The sequence below is a fragment of the Alexandromys fortis genome, unplaced genomic scaffold, assembly GCF_014885135.2.
Source record: "Alexandromys fortis isolate MF-2015 unplaced genomic scaffold, M_Fortis_MF-2015_v1.1 scaffold_130, whole genome shotgun sequence".
Taxonomy (NCBI): Eukaryota; Metazoa; Chordata; class Mammalia; order Rodentia; family Cricetidae; genus Alexandromys; species Alexandromys fortis.
This window is the reverse complement of record NW_026068016.1, coordinates 614,684-636,465: the sequence shown is the minus strand read 5'-3', so window position 1 is coordinate 636,465 and position 21,782 is coordinate 614,684. Positions and strand designations below refer to the sequence as shown.

The 21,782-nt window shown below is 43.3% G+C and overlaps 1 protein-coding gene across 2 annotated transcripts in view; it reads left to right on the top strand.

Annotated features, from left to right (window-relative positions):
• Fermt2 (FERM domain containing kindlin 2) overlaps positions 1-21,782 on the top strand; it is a 78,587-nt gene that overhangs the window by 35,551 nt on the left and 21,254 nt on the right. For both annotated transcript variants that reach the window (XM_050162348.1, XM_050162347.1), the window contains exon 4: positions 16,309-16,443. In XM_050162348.1, the coding sequence (XP_050018305.1) occupies positions 16,309-16,443 (135 nt within the window). The remainder of the gene's footprint in view (positions 1-16,308; positions 16,444-21,782) is intronic.

Genomic DNA, 21,782 nt, shown 5'->3' with positions numbered 1-21,782 from the left:
TTTTGTAGACCAGGCTGGCCTCAAACTCACAGAGATCTGCCTGTCTTCCTCCTGAGATTGCTGGGAATAAGTTGTGCGCTCCCACCATCCGGCAGACTTTGGACTTTTAAACAGTGTTGAGACTGTGAAAGACTGTGAAAAAATGGGTTAAATGAACTTTTTACATTATGATATTGGCACAAACCTGGAGGGACTGGGAAGTGAATGTGATGGTGGAATAAGAATAGCCCCCATTGACTCATATTTGGAAGGCTTACTCACCTGGAAGTAGCACTATTTGAAAGGAATAGAAGGTGTAGTCTCATTGGAGGAAGTGTGTCACTGGGGTGAGCTTTGAGGTTTCAAAAGTTCATGCCAGGCTCTCCTCTGCTTACAGATCAGGATGTAGCTCTTAGCTATTGCTCCAGTGCCTGCTTGTAGGCACCGTGCTTCCTGCCATGATGTAATGGACCAAATCTCTGAAACTAAGCAAGCTTCCAATTCAATGTTTTCTTTGATGTGTTGCCTTGGTCATAGTGCCTCTTCACAGCGGTAGGACAGTGGCTAAAGTGCCCTGTGTCTTTGAAACATTTTATTCGAGCTTTTTGGTAGATGAGAGTCCAGGGATGATTGCTGCTGTCTAGCTCCTTGATGTTAGGATTTGAATCTCAACTGTTTCCCACAGCTCACGTTGTGAAGGTTGCTCCCCAGCTTCTACTATTCTAGAACCTTTTAGCTGATGGAAATAGGTCACTAGGAGCAAGACTGACTCCAGGGCCCTTTCTGCCTTCCAACCTGACAACCATTCAAGTAGACCCCACACAGGCTCCTGCCACTGTGCTTGCTTCCCCACTGGGGGGAGAGAAATTGAGCAGAAGTACGTCTTTCCTCCTTGGCCTTATTTCTTTCTGCTGTTGCAATCAAAGCAACAAAAAGGGAACTCCAGGTGAGGTATGTTTGAATTCTTTGCTCTTCTCTTCTAAGTGGGCCCTCTGGTTGAACTACAAGCATTCTTTGCATATTCTGGATGCAGAAACTTTATTGGGCATGTTTTGAAAGCATTTCTCAGTGTGGGGCTAACTTTCTGTGAAGTGTTGTTGAAATTGAAAAGTTTTAATGTTTGGGAAAAACAGTTGTGATCTCTATTTTCTCTTTCTGTTTCCTTCTTTGCTTTCTATGAAAGGGCTTTTAGTTGTCCTTTGTAGCTGTAGTTCTCTCCACCTGGGACTTACTGCCCTTCCCACTGGCATCTTCATAGCAATTCCAGCCGTCAGCCTGTACCTTATTCCAGGGTGGCTCTGAACACAGACACAAAAATCATCTCCTTACGTAGAACATTATTGGGTTTTTCCTTTGATTTTTTTTAAACTTTCTTTTGTAACTGAATTTGTGTAGCTCTTGAGCAAAAATTTTGTAGATGATAACAATATCTCAGAGGTCAGTGGGTCTGTAGAAGATTGTCTTGTTTATTGATGTAGGAGGGCCCAGCCTATTGTGGGCAGCATCATTCCCTAAGCTGAGCTCAGGCAGCATGGATGAATTCATTTCTCTTTGTATATGTAACAGGACCAGTTGTCTGGAGTCCCTGCCTCTGGAAGAGTTACCCACGTAAACCCTTTCTTCTACAAGTTGTTTGAGTTGGGCTGTTTTACCAGAGCAGCAAAAGTGAAACTGGCACATGCAGATTTTCACTTGTTTTTAATCTTTTTTTTAAAAAGATCTTTATTTTTGCCTTTGTTTTTGAAAGACACGATAGCCAAAGAATTCCCGATTGCCTTGCTCCAGTAGTTGATGTCTTTAGGTTTCTGGTCAGTGTGGTCTCCGAGAAAACTGCAGTTCTTCCGCATGCTTTCTGTTGGCATTTAGCGATGCCTAAGTGTGCTTTGTTTCCATAGTGCCTCTCGTTACGTCTGCGTCCATTGCTCTTTCCTCTGCTAGCTCACTGGTTATCCGACCCAGTGTATTTACCACGCAGGTATATTTTCAGCACTTGTTTGATTTTATGATTTTTATTTGTTCATCTGGGTCTTTCGGTTTCCCTTCCTGCCTCCTCCCCTTCCCTTTCCTTCACTCATGATTATGGATTGTATTTTCCCTGCCTCTTTATGAGACAATACTTGCTTGCGTATGAGGCTTTATTAATTTAATGTGGTTGATAGCTGGATTTTCCCCCTGATTCCTTTAAGTTGTGCCAACTTTTTTTTCTGTTCACCAGATTGTAAGGAAATTGGTTGTTGGTTTTTTTTTTTGGATTTTTTGTTTTGGTTTTGTCCTTTTGATTTTGTTTTTAGCTTTATGGGACCAGTTTAGCCTAACTCCTAAGGTGTGGTCTTTTGGGAGATCTTCCACTCTTCCTGGTGGCAGCATGGTTGCAGTCATGGGTCATTTCCTGTTTCCTAGTCTTGAGTGGTTTCTGCTCACAGACACAGGTTACAGTTCAGCCAGACTCCAGGAAATTTCTCTGAGACTTCTCTGCTAATAGAGGGGCTCCCTCTCCCTCTGCTCCTCCCAGCCCCAGCTGCTTTTAGCTAGTAAATTGGTACAGGTAAAGCCATATCCATCCCCTTGGCTTTTGCTTTATTATTGTTTAAATAAAGGATAGTAAGTCCAAGTTCTTGCTACTCCATCTTCATTGGACCCTCCTTCTTAATTTATCAGAGATTTTCTCTTAGCCTTGTGTATTTTTCAGAAAGCCATCGTTGTTCATTAAAGCATTTTTAGGTGCAAAATCATTTCTTTCATTGAAATTTAAAATTGAACATGTTCTGGGCCATGCTCATGGTATTCTCTTCCAGATTGGTCTTCTCACCCCACCCTCCTGAAAGTAAAAGGCTCCATCTACCACCCAGATATAAACCAGGAACAGCGTGGTCACCCTTATCACTGCTTCTCTCTTCAGCTTGGTGGGCCTCAGAATCACCATGGAAACAGATCTCTAGGCATGCGTGTGAGGAATTGTCTAGATTAACTGAGGTGGGAAAACCCACCCTGAATATGGACAGTCCCTTTCTATAGGCTGAGGTCCGGGACTAATATATATTTTTCTTGGAAAAAAAAATATATATATATTTTGGTTTTTCGAGACAGGGTTTCTCTGTGGCTTTGGAGCCTGTCCTGGAACTAGCTCTGTAGACCAGGCTGGTCTCGAACTCACAGAGATCCGCCTGCCTCGGCCTCCCGAGTGCTGGGATTAAAGGCGTGCGCCACCATCACCTGGCTTGAAAATATATTTTCAATATTATAAAGGGGCAATGGAGGCAGGCAGCACAAAGTGCCCGTTCCTCTCTGGCTTCGTGACCATGGCTGCAGTGTGACTAGTTGCTTCATACTCTTGCTGCCAGGCCTCTCTGTCATGGTGGACTGTGTCCTCCAGCCATGAGCCCAAACAAACCATTCCTTTCTTGCTTTCGTGAAGTATTTTGCTGCAGGATGAGAAGGTGACTCATTACATGTAAATACTGATCTTGCCCCCAGATGTGTGTGCGCCTTCCCGTGTCCTCTGCACTGCACTAATGATCCATTTCCCACTGTCTCCTCATGGGTTTTTCCAAGCGGCCTCTTTAAATCTTCTTTATTTGTCCATTCTTGTTCCTTTTGGTACACTCTGTAAGCAGAAACATTTAAAATATTTTCTTAAGGGGCTGGAGAGATAATACAGGGATTGAGGACCTTACTGCTCTTATAGAGGACCTGGGTTTGGTTTCCAGCATCCACATTAGGTGGTTCACAACTGACTGTAATTCCAGTTCCAGGATTGGTCACCCGCTAGCCTCTGTAGGCATGTGCATATAAACTCATGCAGGCACACATGAGTTGAAATGTCTTGTCACGTTTGATCCCTACATTGTCCTCTTGTTCCCCAGGGTGGAAAAATAAGAACATCCATGTAGCAAGGAAAGCGTGAATGGGATAATTTTAAAATGTTAATTTGAAACTGATTTCATTCTGCTTTTTAATAGAATTATTGAATTGAGAGTTATTTTACCCTCTGAGTTTGGAAGTCACTGCTCAGTTATCTGGTGAGATCTATGTTCTTATTAAGTCTTAGTAACGCTGTGGATTTTTATTTTCATCTCATTTTTGGACTGCTTTTTCTCTCTGAAACTTGAACGTCTTTCCCCCTCCATTTTGAAGTTCCGTAGCAATGTCCCTGCTTAGGGATTTATTTCCATCTGAAGCCTCCTGCCCCCGGCCTGTTTGTGTGTGCAATGTTACTGTTTCCTTACTAATTCTTCTCCCTTTTCTCATCTTCTCATCATTTGTCGTTGGTGCTGTTGGGCAGTGTTCTCGGCTTGGCCCTCTTACTGACCACATCTCTTCTATTAGGGTTTCACTGTGGCACCACATTCTCATTTTCAGTGGTTTGTGTTTTCCCCCGGGTGTTTGTTTCATAGGTGATCAACAAATCTAAGGTTGTTGGCCTGTAGTGCAGTTGTACTTCAGTGGAGCAGTGAAGATACATAGACACCCCTCCCCCATTGTTGATATCTGAGCTTTTAATTTCTGGTTCTTTGTTGTCCTGTCCATCTCACAGATGTCCTTCTCTCATTCTTATTAGCGTTTTTAATTGAGGGCGTTTTCGTTTTTGTTGTATATTTTTTTCGAGGCGGTTTTGCTTTGGAGTCAGGCTAGCCTTGAACTCACAGGGATTGGCCTGCCTCTGCTCGGATTAAAGATGTGTGCCACCACCACGCTCGTCTTATTTTGTACTCAGTACCATGTTTATCCTATGTTGTTTGTTTTGTGCGTGCTAACAGGAACTCTACTACTGAGCTATGGCTCTGACATTCATTCATATTTGAAACTGTTAGAATTTCATTGCCACTGTAAAGAAGTGTCATAAGTTTAGCGACTGAAAACAGCACAGAATTGTCATCTTGTAGGCTGAAAGCCTGGGCATGGCAGCATGGTTCACCCAGGTCCTCTGCTTAGGTCCTTGAGGTTTGTATTGCCTCCTCAGGTGGAGAGTGAGTTTTTCTTTTTTTTTTTAAATTTATTTATTTATTTATTATGTATACAATATTCTGTCTATGTGCATGTCTGCAGGCCAGAAGAGGGCACCAGACCTCTTTACAGATGGTTGTGAGCCACCATGTGGTTGCTGGGAATTGAACTCAGGACCTTTAGAAGAGCAGGCAATGCTCTTAACCACTGAGCCATCTCTCCAGCCCAAGAGTGAGTTTTTCATGGTTTGTTGTAGGACTATGATTTTTCCTACCAGTTTTCACACGTTTGTCTGACCTCTCCAAGTTCATCTCTCTTGTGCCTCTTTCTTCAGCCTCTTTTATCTGTAACGAATATTGCGATTATATTGGGCCCATCCAGATAAACCAGGATTATCTCCCCTAAGATCCCTTGCTTGATAACCTTCATGGCAGTGTCCATATTGTTGGAACGTAGAGCCAGGAGTAAGAACTTTTTTCTTCCCGAGACAGGGTTTCTCTGTAACTTTGGAGGCTGCCCTGGAATTAGCTCTTATAGACCAGAGTGGCCTCGAACTCACAGAGATTCCCCTGCCTCTGCCTCCTGAGTGCTGGGATTAAAGGCGTGTGCCACCACAGCCTGGCCCAAGAGTAGGAATTTTAAGGGATGTCCCTAGAGTTTCTCTCCTGGAAGCCTTTCTTAAATGTTCAGTGGTGCCGCACCCTAGCTTGCTAATAGGGAGGTCTGAGGGATCTAATAGTGATAACACACCCTAACCAACTAATGGGAGCTCTGGGCAGAGCTTAGCTTGTCATCATCCTCAGGGAGCAGCATCCCCACTCTGAACTTTTCAAGTGTCAGCAGCTTAAGGACGTTGTGCTGGGCTCTTAGAGGTTTCTGTTGACGGATCCTAAAAGGCAGTAATGGAGCAGGAGACTTTCCACCTGCTGTGTTGGGTTTGGTGCCTTCTCACTCCTGGGCATTGGGCACACACAGTGAGTCGGTGGCCCTCACTCGTCTCATCTGTTGGCACTTCTTCGCATTGGTCAGGCAGTTCCTGCTGTTCTGTCTGGCTTCTTTCTCCCAAAGGTTTTCTGGCATTTCTTATAGTTTGGTTTGTATTATTGTGTCTTCAAGACAAGGCCTGGCTTTGAACTTGTAGATAGCCTGCTGCCTCAACTTCTCGAGTGCCGAGATTATGTGTGTCCCATCATGTCCATTTTCTGACATTCTTGTCTGCCGTTGTGGCTCTTGTGTCTCTCCTCCCACCACACACACACACACACACACACACACACACACACACACACCTGGTAAACTCTTTACAGGCAGATGCGTCTTTATGTGTCCCTTTGGAAAAGTAAAAACAAGCACATAGATACATTATATTATACTTATTTAACCAGAAACTCACAAGAAAAGGTTTCTTTAAAGAAAATCTAAAATTATTTCCCTTATACACCCTTCTGCATGTTCATTTCTTAGCTCTTTTATCCCTAGACTCCTATAATTGTCTATGTGTATGTATATGTACACATATGTGATATACATGAACACAATATTATTCAGTGAGATAGCATGTTTATGTGGCATTTCATGTCTTGTAGTGCTATATTGTTCTCTAGTCCCACTCTTTTACTTAATTTAGATTATTTTTAATAATTTTATTTTATGTGTATTGGTGTTTTCTCTACATGTATGTATATTTGTGTGAGGGTACCACATCGTTACAATAAAATGAAAATCGCATAGTCATGTTTCATGTGCAGCCAGTGGCTGGTGCAGATCGGGGATGGGACTGTCAGTATCCAGGAAAGTGAGATGAGCTCCTCTAAGCTTCTAGGTACTTTAGGGGCAGGAATAAGAGCCTGGTGGTGGCGCACGCCTTTAATCCCAGCACTCAGGAGGCAGAGGCAGGCGGATCTCTGTGAGTTCGAGACCAGCCTGGTCTACAAGAGCTAGTTCCAGGACAGGCTCCAAAGCCACAGAGAAACCCTGTCTCGAAAAACCAAAAAAAAAAAAAAAAAAAAAAGAAGTTTTCTAAGAATGAGCTACCGAGAGTGCTGGAGAGCGAGGTCCCCAAGCATGTGGTTTACTACATTGACGTGGCAAGCAGTTTGCATTACCCAGCTGGTCAGGAGCCTTGTGTCCACTTACGGCAGACTGAAAAGTTAGTATTTTTTGCTGTTGTTTTAGTTACATTCATCGCTGGCTTATGAGCTGGACAGGAAATGACTTAGGAACAAAAATATCAGTGTATGAATTGTGCTGTGCTGAAATTCTCAGGACCTAAGAAACATTCCAGAAACCCTCGAGAAGACTTGAGATGACATGCTTGACCCCCTCGCCCAGCTGGACAGTGACACAGAGGTGGTAGAAATGTGTCACAGCTCAGCCGTGACTCATTTTCTGTCATCCAATAATAACTAGTGTAACTTCTCTAAGGGGAAACAACGGTTGGGGGGGGGGGCGGTTGCCACCAGCAACAACCTGCCCCCAGTACTGAAGTATGAAATTTCTTGTTTAAAAGAGTTATTGTTTTTAATTATGTGTCTTGTCTATCTGTTTAGGGTATGAGCATATGAGTACAGGTTCCTTCAGAGGCCAGAGGTGTCCGATTGCCCTGGAAATGGAGTTAAGGGTGATATGAGCTGCCTCATGGGGATACGGGAACTGAACTTGGGTCCTCTGCAAGAGCAGTGTATTATCTTAACTGCTGAACCATCTCTCCAGCTCAGCTTGGAGTTTTCTTCTCCTCTCCAGACATGGCAGCGATGACACTTAAATCCAAGGGTGCCCTGAGAATTGTGCAGTTTCTAAGTATTTATGTGTATTAATGTCACTGTGACTGTGATACTTACCCAAGAGAAACAGCTTAAAGGGAAGAAAGCTCAGTTTTAGAGATTTCATCCATGGTGGAGCAGAGTGGACCGCATGCCGAGCACTAGGAGACGGAGTGCCTGTGTAGCGGACTTTTCTTCTTCATTTTTCTCGTTCCACTCAGGCCCCAGGCTGTGGGATGGTGCCATCCACCTCTGGGCAGCTAGTTCCTCCTTAGTTAATCCTCCCCAGAGATGTCCTCATACACAGACATACAGACCAGAGGAGCGCTTTACTACTGTCTATTGCTATGAAGAGGCACCTTGACCATGGCAAGGCATATAAAAGAAAACATTTAATTGGGTTGGGGTGGGTTGCTTACAGTTTCAGAGGTTCAGTCTATTATCATGACGGGGAGTGTAGCAACGTGCAGACAGACATGGTGCTGGTGACGTCTTGATCAGAGGTCAACCAGAAATAGACTGGGACACTGAGCAAAGCTTAAGCAAGAGACCTCCAAGCCCACCCTCATAGTGACACACTTCCTCCAAGAAGGCCACACCTGCTCCAACAAAGCCACATCTCCTAACAGTGCCTCTTCCTTTGGGGGACATTTTCTTTCAAACCACAGCTAGTGACGATCAAGAGTGACTACCATATAAGGTCTTAGATGTTAAAAAGCATATGGGGCTGTGGACATAGCTCAGCTGTGGAAAGCACTTGCTGGGAGGTTTAGAGTTCTGGATCTAGAAAACCCCTCTGCATTCTGGGCGGGCCTGGTGAATGACCTATGCAAGACTGGGAAGGTTAATGATGTAGAGACTCTCCTTCAATAAATAAAGCAGAAAAATGGCAGAAGATTCCCAACACAAGCCTAGGACCTCCGCATGCATATGCACACACCATGCATGACCACACAGTACGAGAACACATGTACACACCACATGTTCACATGTAGTAATCAGGTAAGTAAAGAGTAAAGATCAGAAAGTTGTTTTGAAATACATTTGGGTGTCTAAACATACCCAGTCTGACTAGTGATATGTCAGATCCAAAACCCACATGTAAGAACGAGGTAATGTTACATCTTGAGACTGTAAGAATGAAGAGCCAGCCATGGTGGTGCTCACCTTTAATTGCAGCAGTCAGAGACAGAGGCAGGAGGATCACTATGGGCTCAAGGCTAGCCTGGTCCACATAGTTCCAGTCTAGCCAGGGCTACATATCTCAAAAAAAAACTTTCTTTGTAGTTATGTAGCTCAAATAAACATGCTATGTTCTTTTCATTGGTATTGCTAGTTGCACAAAATACTGGACTTCATATGACATTTTCCTACGTGTGTATTGTTGTACTTTACTCACATTCCACCCCATTGCTGACCCTTGTCTCTCCTCTCCAAATAATCTCTTCCTTCTGTTTTCATGACTTTACACACACACACACACACACACGGGCATGTATGAGCACACCCATATTGCTAAATCTAGATTCCACTAAATGCAGTGTTTATCTTTTCCTCCCCTGTTACCTTATTTTCTCTCCCACTTCCTTTTAGTTTCTTCTTTCTCCCACATATTCCTCTTCTGCTTTCATGTTCACCACACATCTGTATGTTTGTGTTTATATATTATTCATATATGTGTATAAAATATAAAGATTTTGATTATGAAAGAAAACACAGAATATGTGTCTTCAGTTGGCTTATTTCATTTAACATGGTTATCTACAGTTCTATTCAATTTCCTAAAAATGACCCTTATTTTATTTTTTATAGCAGAATGATGGAATTCTGTTGTGTTTATATATCCCCATTTCTTTATCACCTGGTGATTATCTAGGCTAGTTCCAGATCTCAGCTGTAATGAATAGTGTAGCAGTAAACATAGATAGATGTCCAGGCATCCCTGTGGCATGATGACTTACTAAACGACCTGTGAGTATATACCCAGGATGGTAACTCCATTTTCAGTTTTCAGAGAGTGTCTGTACTGGTTCACACTTACCAGTACTAATAAGGGTCCTCTTCTTTCAATTATTTTTATTTTGTGGATGTGTTTCCCTGCATTGTGTGTACACCGTGTATGTCTGGTGCCTAAGGAAGCTAGAGAGGGTATTAGATCCCGTAGGATTGGATTTATATAGATGGTTATGAGCTGCCATGTGGGTGCTGGGAATTGAACCTGGGTCCTCTGGAAGAGCAGCCAGTACTCTTTAATTGCTAGTTATCTCTCTAGCCCCACACTGGTTTTTGGATGGTAGCCATTCTCACTTGGGTGAGATTGGATTTCAATGTAGGGTTTGGTTTTTGTTTGTTTGGTTTGGTGTGATTTAGTTTTTTGAGACAGGGTTTCTCTGTGTAGCCTTGACTGTCCTAGAACTCACTCTAGAGATCACACTGGCCTCGAACTTATAGTCATCCATCTGTTTCTACCTCTTGAATGCTAGGTTTAAACGTGTGAGCCACCACCAACCAGCTTTTTATTTTTATTTTTTTTCAAGACAAGGTTTCTCTGTGTAACAGCTTTAGCTGTCCTGGAACTCTTTACACCAGGGTGGACTTGAACTCACAGAGCTCCGCCTGCCTATGCCTCCCGAGTGCTGGGTTTAAAGGCATGGGCCACCACTGCCCAGGCTTTAATGTAGTTTTTGTTTGCATTTCTTTGACCACTATGTTAAATGTTTTTAAAAAATATTTATTGGTTCTCTATTTTTCCTTCAGAATTTTTTAATCTTCATTTTTATTTTATGTATATGATTTACCTTTGTGTATGTCCATGTACTCCATGTGTGCAATGTCCATGGAAGTCATAAGAAGGCAATGGATCCTGGGGAGGGGGAGGGAAAGGGGAGGCGGAGGTGGGAAGAGACAGAAATCTTTAATAAATTAAAAAAAAAAAAAAGAAGGCAATGGATCCTTGGAACTGGAGTTACAGGCAGTTGTGAGCTGCCATGTGGTTGCTGGGAATCAAACCAGGCCCTCCGAAAGAGCTGCCAGTGCTCTTAACCACAGAGCCCCCTCTCCAGCCCTCTCTGAATGTCTTCTATGGAATTCATTTGCCCATTTTATGATTTAAGGGAGGCATTTACTGTTTTAAGTTTTGTTTTGTTTTTATAGATTCTAGGTACTAAGTCCCTATCAGATAAGACATTCCAGGACCCCAATCCAGAGAACGGTGCTGCCCACAGTGGGCTGGGTCTTTCCTTGTCAATTATAACAATCCCCCACAGACATATCCGTAGGCCAACCTGATCTAGACAGTCATTCGTTGAGACCCTCTTTGCAGACAGTTTTAAAGAGACCGGGAAAAAAAGTATGCAATCGGAAGAGAAACCAGAGTAATTTTAGATTGTGTCAAGTTAACAAGTAGCTGTCATCCCTGCCATCATCCAGCCCTTGGAAGGTAACGGATGCAGGAAGACCTGGAGAATGAGATACATGCCTTCTTGTCTCACTTTTGCCTTAGAGTCATCATGGGTTCTGGGAGTAATCCAGTAATTCACAGATATGAATTGCAGATGAAATGGGGTGTGGAAAAGATTAAAATGGGTGTTGACAGATTTATTCTTTATAATGGCATCAGTATTAGAAGAAATGGTCTTTATATATACAGAGAATACTGTATAGTTACTGCATAGTTATGCTTCAATAAGAAGATTTTAAAGGGGGCAGAGGCAGGCAGGTCTCTGTGTTCAAGACCAGCCTGGGCTACATATAGTGAGTTCTAGGACAGTCAGGGTACATAGCAAGAGCTCGTCTTAAAGAAAAGAAAAAGAAAAGAAAACAAGTCATACTTTTTTCTATTTTTAATTTTTACCACTATATTTTTTTACAATTAAAAGAAAACATATGAGGTGATTCTCCCACGTTGTCTGTGGTTTCACTTCCCAAGATTCCATTTATCAGTTGTCAGACCCAATTCTATATTATCTAAAAGAAAATTCCAGAAATTGGCGGCCGTAATTTTTGTACCCCTGAGTGGCGCAGTAAGTCTCACTGTGTCATTGGCGGGAAATCACCCTTTGCACAGTGTGTCTGCTCTCTATACACCCTTTCCCCAGTCAGCCAGGAGCCGTCAAGGTTCCGGATCAGCTGTTGCGGTTCGCATTTAACCTTTGTCTTAGTGGCCTCAGAGGGCCCCGAGATGCAGTCCTGAAACATCTCAGATGCAGCAGGAAGAACAAACACAGATATTGGCAACACTGTATTTATATTTATGTACCTTTTATTTGTTAGAGCCTCTCTAGTAACTTCTGTTTTGTTATTGGTTGCCATTTAATTTCTTACTGTGCCTTATTTAGAAGTATGCTTTCTTACAGGTATGTCTGTACAAGAAACATTTATAGTCACTGTAGAGTTTGATACCACTGTCTTGCAGGGTATCCATTGGAGTTGTGGAATGTGTGTCTCGTGGACAAAAAGAGGCTTGTAAAATGTCTTAAGAGAAAACGGTTCTTGTCCCTTAATTTTTATAGTAGTTGATAAAGAAAGCCCAGATTCTGGCAGGCTGGGTAGCCTCCCTGAGTTCCAGTGAACATGGATCTGGGGTTTGAGTTCAGGTAATTTGGCTGTGTTTCTTACCTTAAATTGTGTCTCTCGAGTTGGAAAGACAGCTCTGAGGTTAAAAGTATTGACTGCTCAATCAGAGGTTCTGATTTCAATTCCCAGCAACCATATGGTGACTCACCACCATCTATGATGAAACCTGATGCCCTCTTCTGGCACATAGGCGAGCATGCAGACAAACACTATATATAACAAATAAATCTTAAATTAAAAAATTGTGTCTTTCAGTCCTTCAGCCAGATGATAGATCTTAGTGTCTTGTTTCCTTGAAATAAAGAGCTTCCCGAATCATTCTAGTTGGTCAAAGATTACAGTCTTGTGAACCCCCGAAGCTGGAAGACGGCCACGAGTAGTAAGACCAGGTCCTGGGATTGAGCAGTCTGTCACAGCCTGCGCTCTTCTGCTCTCTGCCCTCTTCTTTGTTTTTTGGCTTTTCCATCTCTCTGTACTTGGCCTTTTCATTTTTAAGGTGGGGCATCACTAGGTGACTCTGGGGGGCCTGGAACACACTATGTAAACCAGGCTGATCTTGAACTCAACTGAGTACTCTGGATCCTCAGTGCTGAGATTAAAAGCCTGCACTCTCCTTTTATTTATCTGACCCTTTTTTTTTTAAATTAAGTAGATTGTGATGCCGCCACCATAGAACTGTCTGTACCCATTTAAAATGTAAAACTTTGAAGTATTTGGTTTGGTTTTTTGAGAGGGTCTTATTCAGGAGCTTTCCCTAAAGCTCAGGCCAGCCTAAACTTGCCATCCTCCTGCTTCAGTGTGTCTCCCTCTTCTCTCAGATTTCCTCACTGAGATTTGTTGGCATTCTGTGGAACTTTATTGGTGGAATCAAAGATTTTAATCACGAATTTTCTTCTTTTAATAGCTTCTTTCACTTAATTTAGATTCGTTCGCTCTATTATGTGTCAGTGGGTTGTTATTTCTGCTGATGAGCGGGCTCCATTGTATGAACCTTGTTTCCAGTGAACCCATGTGAATCACTCACACTTTGAATGTTGTGAATAAAGCTGCTGTGGTCGTGATTGTCACTTTCTTGGGTAGACGGGAGAATATCCAAGTTGTGTGTTAGCTGCACGTTTAGACTGTAAGACGCCGAAGACCGATTCCACATATTCTCTCCTTCCCCAGTCCAGCTGCACATGGCCCCTCCATATGTCATCCTTCCCAGCCTGTGTGTTTTTGAAGGTGCCTTGCTCTGGCTGGTATAGTTTAATTCACAACTCTTTGATGGGTGCTAATTCATTATCTTTTTATGTACTTCTGGGAATTCATGTACTTCATGTAATTCTTAATGAAGAACTTGTCCCAGTCTTTAGCCCAGTGGCCTTATTCTGGAAATATATATATTCTTCACATATTTTGAATACAAATCTTAGAGATATGGTTGTAATATTATATATATATATATACATATATATATATTGCTTTTCTCTTTATTTTCTGAACAGTACCTTTCAAAGAACAGGTTGGTTAATTTTTAAATTTATTTTATTTGTATGTATGTTTTGCATGCATTTGTACCAAATGTATACAGTGCCCTCAGAGGCCAGAAGGGGTATTAGCTCTTCTGGAACCAGAATTACAAAGGGAGATTTATGAATTTTTATCTTATGTGTATCTTCCTGCATGTGTGTATATGTATCACATGTATGCCAGTGCCAGCAGAGGCCAGAAGAGAGCATCAGATCTCCAGGAACTAGAGTTAGAGGTGATTGTGAGCCACCTAGTATGGGTACTGGGGGCTAAATGTGGGGCTTTTGAGAGAACAGCAAGAGCTCTTAACTGCTGAGCCATTTCTCCAGCCCCAAAGGCAGATTATGCGTGGGGATGGGAAGGTTTGCATCTGTATTCGTTACTGTTCGGCTGACCAAAAGCAACTTACAGGTGAAACTGTTTATTTTGGCTTATAGTTCCGGCGGGATAAGAGTCCATCATGCAGGGAGGTGTGGCAGCAAGCAGCAGGCCTGGTGGGTGGTAGGAGCTGGAAGCTGAAGCTGCCTGATAACATCTTAACACAGTGAAGCAGAGGGTGAACTGGAAGTAGGGCAAAGCTGTAAACCCTCAAACCCCTGTGTGAGTGCCACCTCAGAGTGATAGAGGCCTTCATCAAGGCTCCACAGCCTCTGCCAACAGCGTGACCAGCTGAGACCCAAGTGTTCAAGTACAAAATCTTTTCGGGGACTGTCTCCTTTGACACTACCCTTTCTAAGCAACCTGGGTCTTCTAGTTCCATTGTTGGATATAGGTCCACAATTCATTAAGAATTAATGTGGTTTTTTGGTGTTTTTTTTTTTTTTGGTTTGGTTTGGTTTTTCGAGACAGGATTTCTCTGTAGCTTTGGAACCTGCCCTGGCACTTGCTCTGTAGACCAGGCTGGCCTCAAACTCACAGAGATCCACCTGCCTCTGCCTCCTGAGTGCTGGGATTCAAGGCATGTGCCACCACCACCCAGCTGGCATACACGTTTAACATCAGTGCTGGGATCTGGATCGGGTGGTCACAAGGATTCACTGGCTACCCAGCCTAGCCAGTCAGTAAGCCCCAAGTTCAGTGGGATACTTGTCTTTTAAAACTAAGGCAGAGCTCCAGAGGCCATGTGATGTCCTTGGTCTATGCTGCCACCTAAGACCATGCTGAGAGACCACATGGATGGCCGTGGTCCATGCACCCACTGACTGTAAGGGCCAGAGAAGCTACTTTTGCAGTGGTTTGGATGACTGAAGACTCACAGTTGAGAAAGAGGGGCAGAACATTTCTGTGACAACCCCTAACCTAACCCCACTCCCCAAAAAATGTAATAGTCTCGACAGGAAGCCAAGGAAGAGAACTCGTAACAATCATGGTAAGGATGCTCCACTGTTGATGCTTCTGGCATGAGTGCAGGTGGGGAAGGACCCGGTTTCTTTAAGGGGCTGGCTGCTAGGAGTGCATGGGCAACACAAATTGAACTTTTTTGCCGGTAGGGGCAGGTGGGGTGGACTGGCTTGGAAGGACTGGGAAGTGAGTATGATTGGGGTGCATAGTGTGAAATTCTCAATAATCAATAAAAAAACTATGTTGGAAAAGGTTAGAGAACAATTGAGGAAGATAACTGATGTTGACTGACCGCTGGTCTTCACACATGCACTCACAGGCGTGTGCACACACACATACACAACCTTCTTCTCAACCATAGGGGGAATTGACCAAGGTCCCACTGATTTGGGGTGAGGGATAATGTTGAGTCTTGCAATTCAGGAACATGGCGTATACTGTATCTAATGTGTAAGAAATACCAGCTTGAGTCTGGAGAAATGGCTTAGAGGCTAAGAGTACTGACTGTTCTTCCAGAACACTAGGCTTCAATTCCCAGCACCCACACGGTGGCAGTGCACAAGCATACATGCAGGCAAAATACCCATAATATAAAATTAAAGAAATACCTGTTTGTTAAGGTAATCTATTACATATGCTTTGTGTACCACATGTACCTTATGACATGGAGAATGGTTGATGCCAAATAATATAAATTCTTAAATAAAAATGAGTATATGAAGAAAAGTTCTAGAATTTTCTTTCTAGCTTTTGGAAAGTGTTTTTTTTAGACATGTTCTGACTGACTTGGAACTTGCTATGTAAACCAGGCTGACCTTGAAGTCACTTGCATCCACCTTCCTAAGATTAAGGCATGAACCATCATTCCCAGTGGGTTTTCCTTCTGTGTCCTAGTGGATTCTCTGTCTGCTCTGCGGTCACTATACTTGTTAGCTAATAATGAATTAGTGCTTTGGGTAGACTTTCTTTTCCTTTAGTGCTGGAATGGAATCCAGCGCCTTGTGTGGGCTAGCCAAACATTCTCTTACTGTAGTTTTTGGGGATTTCTGGCCTGCCGTCCGTCGCTCTTTCGTGTGGTGTCAGTGTTGGGCAGAATGCTGACATCTGCATTCACAGAAGGAAATGGCAAATTCACATCTCAAAATAGACTAAACTTACTGTACTAACTTCTTTTACTTAATCCATTTCTCAACAGATATAAGACACCCTGAAGAACTCTCTCTCTTAAAAAAACCCAGAGATCCCACAAAGAAGAAAAAGAAAAAGCTAGATGACCAGTCTGAAGATGAAGCGCTCGAGTTGGAAGGACCGCTTATCACTCCTGGATCAGGTGAGACCCTGGCTAAACAAAGGCAGGGCAGGGCGTGAGGGCCTGCACCCTGTGTTGGTAAGGGTACGTGGGTCATGCAGGTCGGGAGAAGTGGGCCAGCCCCCTTCAACCGCTCTCCCCAGCCGTATTAGTGCCATTCAGGTCCTCTCGTGTGCTGGCCGTCATATGTTAATAATGGACTCAGTGAAGAAGAACCTAGTTCTCTGCTCAGGTCTGGAAAGGATAGTTCCATAGTTGGACTGACTGAGGTCTTTGTTTTTTGTTTTGTTTTCGGTTTTTCAAGGCAGGGTTTCTCTGTAACAGCCTCGTCAGTCCTGGAACTCGCTTTGTAGACCAGACTGACCTAGAAGTCTCTGGGATCTGCCTGCCTCTGCCTCCTGGGTGCTGGGATTAAAAGCACCACCGCCACCCGACTAGACTCAGTTCTTTCGTTTGCAAAAATTGAAAGCTTTTTGACAGGTAGACTATGAAAAACAAATCCCTCTTTTGTTGGCACATTAATCTCTAAAGTCTTAATTACTGAAGACCTTTTCCGTGGTTTGCATGTCCTGGTCTTTGGCATCCTGCCTTTTTCTTTAAAGTCGTTCCTTTGAGAAGCAGCCTGGTGTTCCTACCGCTTCCTTCCCCAAGCTGGATTAGGTGTACTCCTGTGCTAAGACCTTTCTGTGTAATATATGGAGTTGTCTACCCTAATTATTGTGCATTCCCTGCAGAAAGAGAGTCTCCCCCTTTTTCTGTTGTCTACCAAGACCTGCTCAGCAGATGGCACACATCAGGCAAGTGGGCAGTGACGTGTCACTGGAAGACAGAGGTTGCATAGTTCTTTCATCTGAACACGAACACGTCTGAATATCATGGCAGCCACATTTGCATTGACCACCCATTTCTAGAACGGGTCCCTCCCTGCTGCAGGCGTTGTAACTCAGGTTACTGGTGTAATTCATTCCTGCCATTTAAATTCTGGTGTGGTGATGATAAAGCCAACATTTATGAGGTGAAGACCACACATTGTCCGCACCTCCACAATGCACTTTACCTATAAAAACTGGGTTCCTACCCTCAGCCTGTTGAGGTAGACATGTAACTACCCACATTTTAAGGAAGTTGGGATTATGACACAAAACAGTTAGGAAAATATGTTTTCTGGTAATATTTATATATTGGCTATAATTCGAGAAATACAAACAATTCAATGTACTTACTGCTCTTTTTTTTTTTTTCTTTTTTCCCCCAAGACAGAGTTTTTCTATGTAGCTGTCCTAGAAGCCACTCTATAGTCCAGGCTGACCTCAAACTCACAGAGATCCGCCTGCCTCTGCCTCCCGAGTACTGGGATTAAATGCATGTGCCACCATAGCCCGGCTGCACTTACTGCTCTTAAGTTGCTTGTTTGAAAAACAGTTTTTATATTTAAAGAAGTTATACATACATGTTAAATGAATTAGAAAACATGATAGGAATTCGGAGACTAATATTACTCAGGGAATATTCAGTTTTAGAGGTTTAGAAATTTAGTTTGTGAGTTGTTTGTTTATTTGTTTTTTGGTCTGCTTTGTTTGTTTTTTGGTCTGGTTGGGTCGTTTGTTTGTTTGGATACAGGGTTTCTCTGTGTTGACCTGACTGTCATAGAACTTGCTCTGTAGACCAGGCTGGCCTCAAACTCCCAGAGATCCATCTGCCTCTGCCTCTGAAGTGCTGGGATTAAAGGCATATGCCACCACATTCTGCTATTGTTTGAGATTTGAAACAGGGTTTCTACATAGACCAGGCTTTTTTTGAACCCAAAGATCTGCCTGCATCTGCCTCCTTAGTGCCTAGATTATAAAGGTGCCAGAGATCAGAATTATAATGTACAGAAATGGCAGAAACAAAGATCGTCTTGGTAAAAGCAAAGTAGAAAAGTTAGATAGTTCAGCTGAGCCAGTTCTTGGGGGAGAAGCCTCCAGAGTAGTTCAAGACCATAATGGGAGAGTGTGTGATGGCAAGTCGATGAAGTTACGAGTGTATTAAAGAGGAGTTAGTTCCTGAATTATTTACAGAGCAAAATATATTTTAGAGTATTGAATTTACTTCTAATTATTTTGGAGGAGGAAATGGGTGGGTAAAAGAGTTGTGATGTCATTTTTTAAGAAGACATTTTGGTCCTCCAGTGTTACTGATTGAGGTCCTAAATAAAACTCTCGTAATAAAAGCCAGGAAGGACATTATGGCAACAAGCACCCAAGCACCTTCTATAGCCCCCCCCCCCCCCAGTCTGTGCGAATGAGGTAGCGCTTGAAAAGCCCCTCAGGATAGACTGCTTATCTGGGAATCCAACTAGATGATTAAAGCCTTGGTACCACCCACACCTCCCAGACTTCTGGGAAGGAAAAGGGCTGGAGGCTGAGTTGAGCATTGTTACAGTGAAAAATACCTGTGGCTAGTAGCTCATAAAACCCATTTCTTTAGCTGATAGCATGGTGGTGATTCAAGGACGTGGTGCAAACACGCTTACAGATCTTGACTCTGATGACATACATCAGCATGCATGAAGGAGAAGATACCAGAGTAGGACTCGGTTAGACTCTTAAGTCAACTCCCTCAGAAAAGACTTCTCAGAATTCTACAAGCATTATATCATTTCCTTCTGAAGGCGGTGCTCCAGTGACCTAAGAAACTCAATCCTTGACCGGGTCTCTTCAGGCTCTTGCTTCTTCTTAATGCTGCCACGTTGGGAACCAAACTTCCTCCCTTTTGTCTCTGGAGAACAGTCACATGAACCATTGGTGATAACTAGGGACTATTGTACCTTTGTAATTAAGCCTCCAGGTTGGTGAACTTAGCCAGGTATGTGAAGAGTTCCCAGAGAGGGCACAGATGCTGTATTGTGTCTCCATCCAGCCTGGATGGGCTCCTGTTGTTAGGAGTTAGTGATGTAGTGAGAAAGTTTCCAAGTTCTGTCAGCCACTCTAACAAATGATGAAGGAATTGTAGAGCCACGATAGATGTTCAGGTGAGGCGTGGACTCCGTGTGGCCTCAAAGATCACCCAGTCTTAACAGATAGCAGGGGAAGATCTCTTCCAACCAAAAGGAGGGTTTTTAGGCCTGGTAATGTCTTCAGAGCATAAACACGTGTGTACTCCTTTTCACGTTTTTATGTAAGGCTGGAAGTCTGTGGTGTGTGTCTGCCGGCCAGAGTTCTGAAGCCTTTTATGTAGGTGGGGGCGGGGACACATGTGTACAGTGCCCACAGATGCCAGAACACTGCAGATCTCCTGAAGCTGTGAGCCACCCAACATGGGTGCTGGAGAACCCTGGTCCTTTGAAAGAACAGAGCAGCGAGCATTCTTAGCACAGAGATAGACAGTTCTCCAGTCGCCCAAATCTGGGTTTTTTGCATCTTTCTTCATGGTCTTTTGTAATTACTGGTCCTCACCTGATCCAGCAAGTTGGTTTTGTTTTTCAGTTGGGTGGACCTTGCTGTGTAGACCATTCTGATCTCGCACAGATAGCAGGGGTGGCCCTTACATCCCTGCAGTCTGCAGACCTATGCCGCCACACCAACTAGGAAGTTGTTCTAGCTATCCGTTTTTCGTCATAGCCCCAGAACAAACTTAGCTCTCCCAGGCCCCGTGCTTTCTGCATTTGTATTTTTCAGCTTTACTCCAACAAGTAAACTGGCTGAAATAGTTTGCAGGGTATTAGAGGGTCATTTGTTTTGTTGTTGTTTTTTCCTGGGGCGTGGGTGGGAAAGAGGGGGTTTCACTCTACTTTAGACCTCATGATCTTCTCCCCTGCCTGACATCTAACTAGTTCTTTCCACTCTGACTACAGCTCTGCAGCTGCTGCTCATTTCTGGACTGTGTCATTCTGTAGTTCTTCCCTCAGGCTTGATTTCCAGAAAGCTCCGAGTGTGCTAAGGACACTACTGGACAGCTTTGCAAGAGACACTTTTTTGGTTTTTGTTGTTGGTTTTTTTGGTTGGGTTTTTTTTTTTTTTTTTTGGTTTTTCGAGACAGAAGACAGAATTTCTCTGTATATCAGTCCTGGCTGTCCTGGAACTCGCTTTGTAGACCAGGCTGGCCTCGAACTCAGAGATCCTCCTGCCTTTGCCTCCTGAGTGCTGGGATTAAAGGTGTGTGCTACTGCCACCTGCCTAAAAGAGACCTTTAAAAAAATTTTTTTCATTTTGGGATTTATTTAATTGTATGTGTGGGTGTTTTGCCTACATGCATGTTTTTACTTACTATGTGTGTGTGGGGCTCACAGGGGCCAGAAAGAGGGTGTCAGAACCTCTGGAACTGGAGTCAGAGGCAGTTGTGAGCCGCCATGTGTGTGCTGGGGATCTGCCTCGGTCCTCTGGAAGAGGTCTCCCGCACTGAGCCATCTCTGTGGTCCATTCAGGAAATCTTTTTAAGGAGGAAAACCAGAGTTGTGTTGAGAGGTTGCTGCTGTTGAAGGCCACGTTCCCTGAGCAACTTATTTCCCCAAACAGGACATGCAGTGCGAATGTTTGCCTCTCCCCTCATTCTGACTAAGAGGTAGCATGAGAAATTCAGGATGAGTCTGTTGCCTGGGATCAGACACACAGGAAAGGGAGAGCCAAGGTTTGTGGAATACATACTTAAGTTCTGACTGTCTAGCCACATGCCCCTGTCCCCCTTCCTGAGGACACAAAGACCCTGAATTTTAGCAATGTTTCAATAACTAAAGGCCAGAATCTAGCATTTACTGATTCTTTTTTAAACTTTGATTACTTTGAAGAAAAGAAATACATTTTGATTCCTTAAGGAATCTATACTCTGTAATAATCAGAACAGTTAGAAGTCATCCACATTAGAAACTGCAACGTGGAAGATCTTATCAGTGAGCTTTGTAGCCCAGAAACCAATGGTGACTACCGGTGTATGTAGGAATTCTAAGACACACAATCATTTCAGTTATCCAGAAGCGGCTAGAAGTAGCTTCTGAGTAGGAGAACGAGAAGAAAGGCCTGTTTGTGTAGAGTCAGAACATTGGGTAATGTTGTCGTGGCTTACTGCTTAGGCTCTTTTCCCTGCTACCCTCAGTTATGCTCATAGTGGCAGGGTGTAAGAAAGCTGGCTGAGCCCATGCCAAACAGCTCGATTTTCACTGAGTGTGAGGCTTTGGGGTATTCATGATTAAACCATGGTAGTTCAGATTGATATTCCCTTTTTAGAAGATACTCTGGTAGAGAAATGGATGGCAAATAAAATCATGAAGAAGCCTCACAGGCTCTATTCTCCGTAACTGTCTGGTTTGTAATGGCTAACCTGTAGCTATCTATAATCAATGCAAATAGGTCATTTTTATTAAATATATATACACATATATGTAT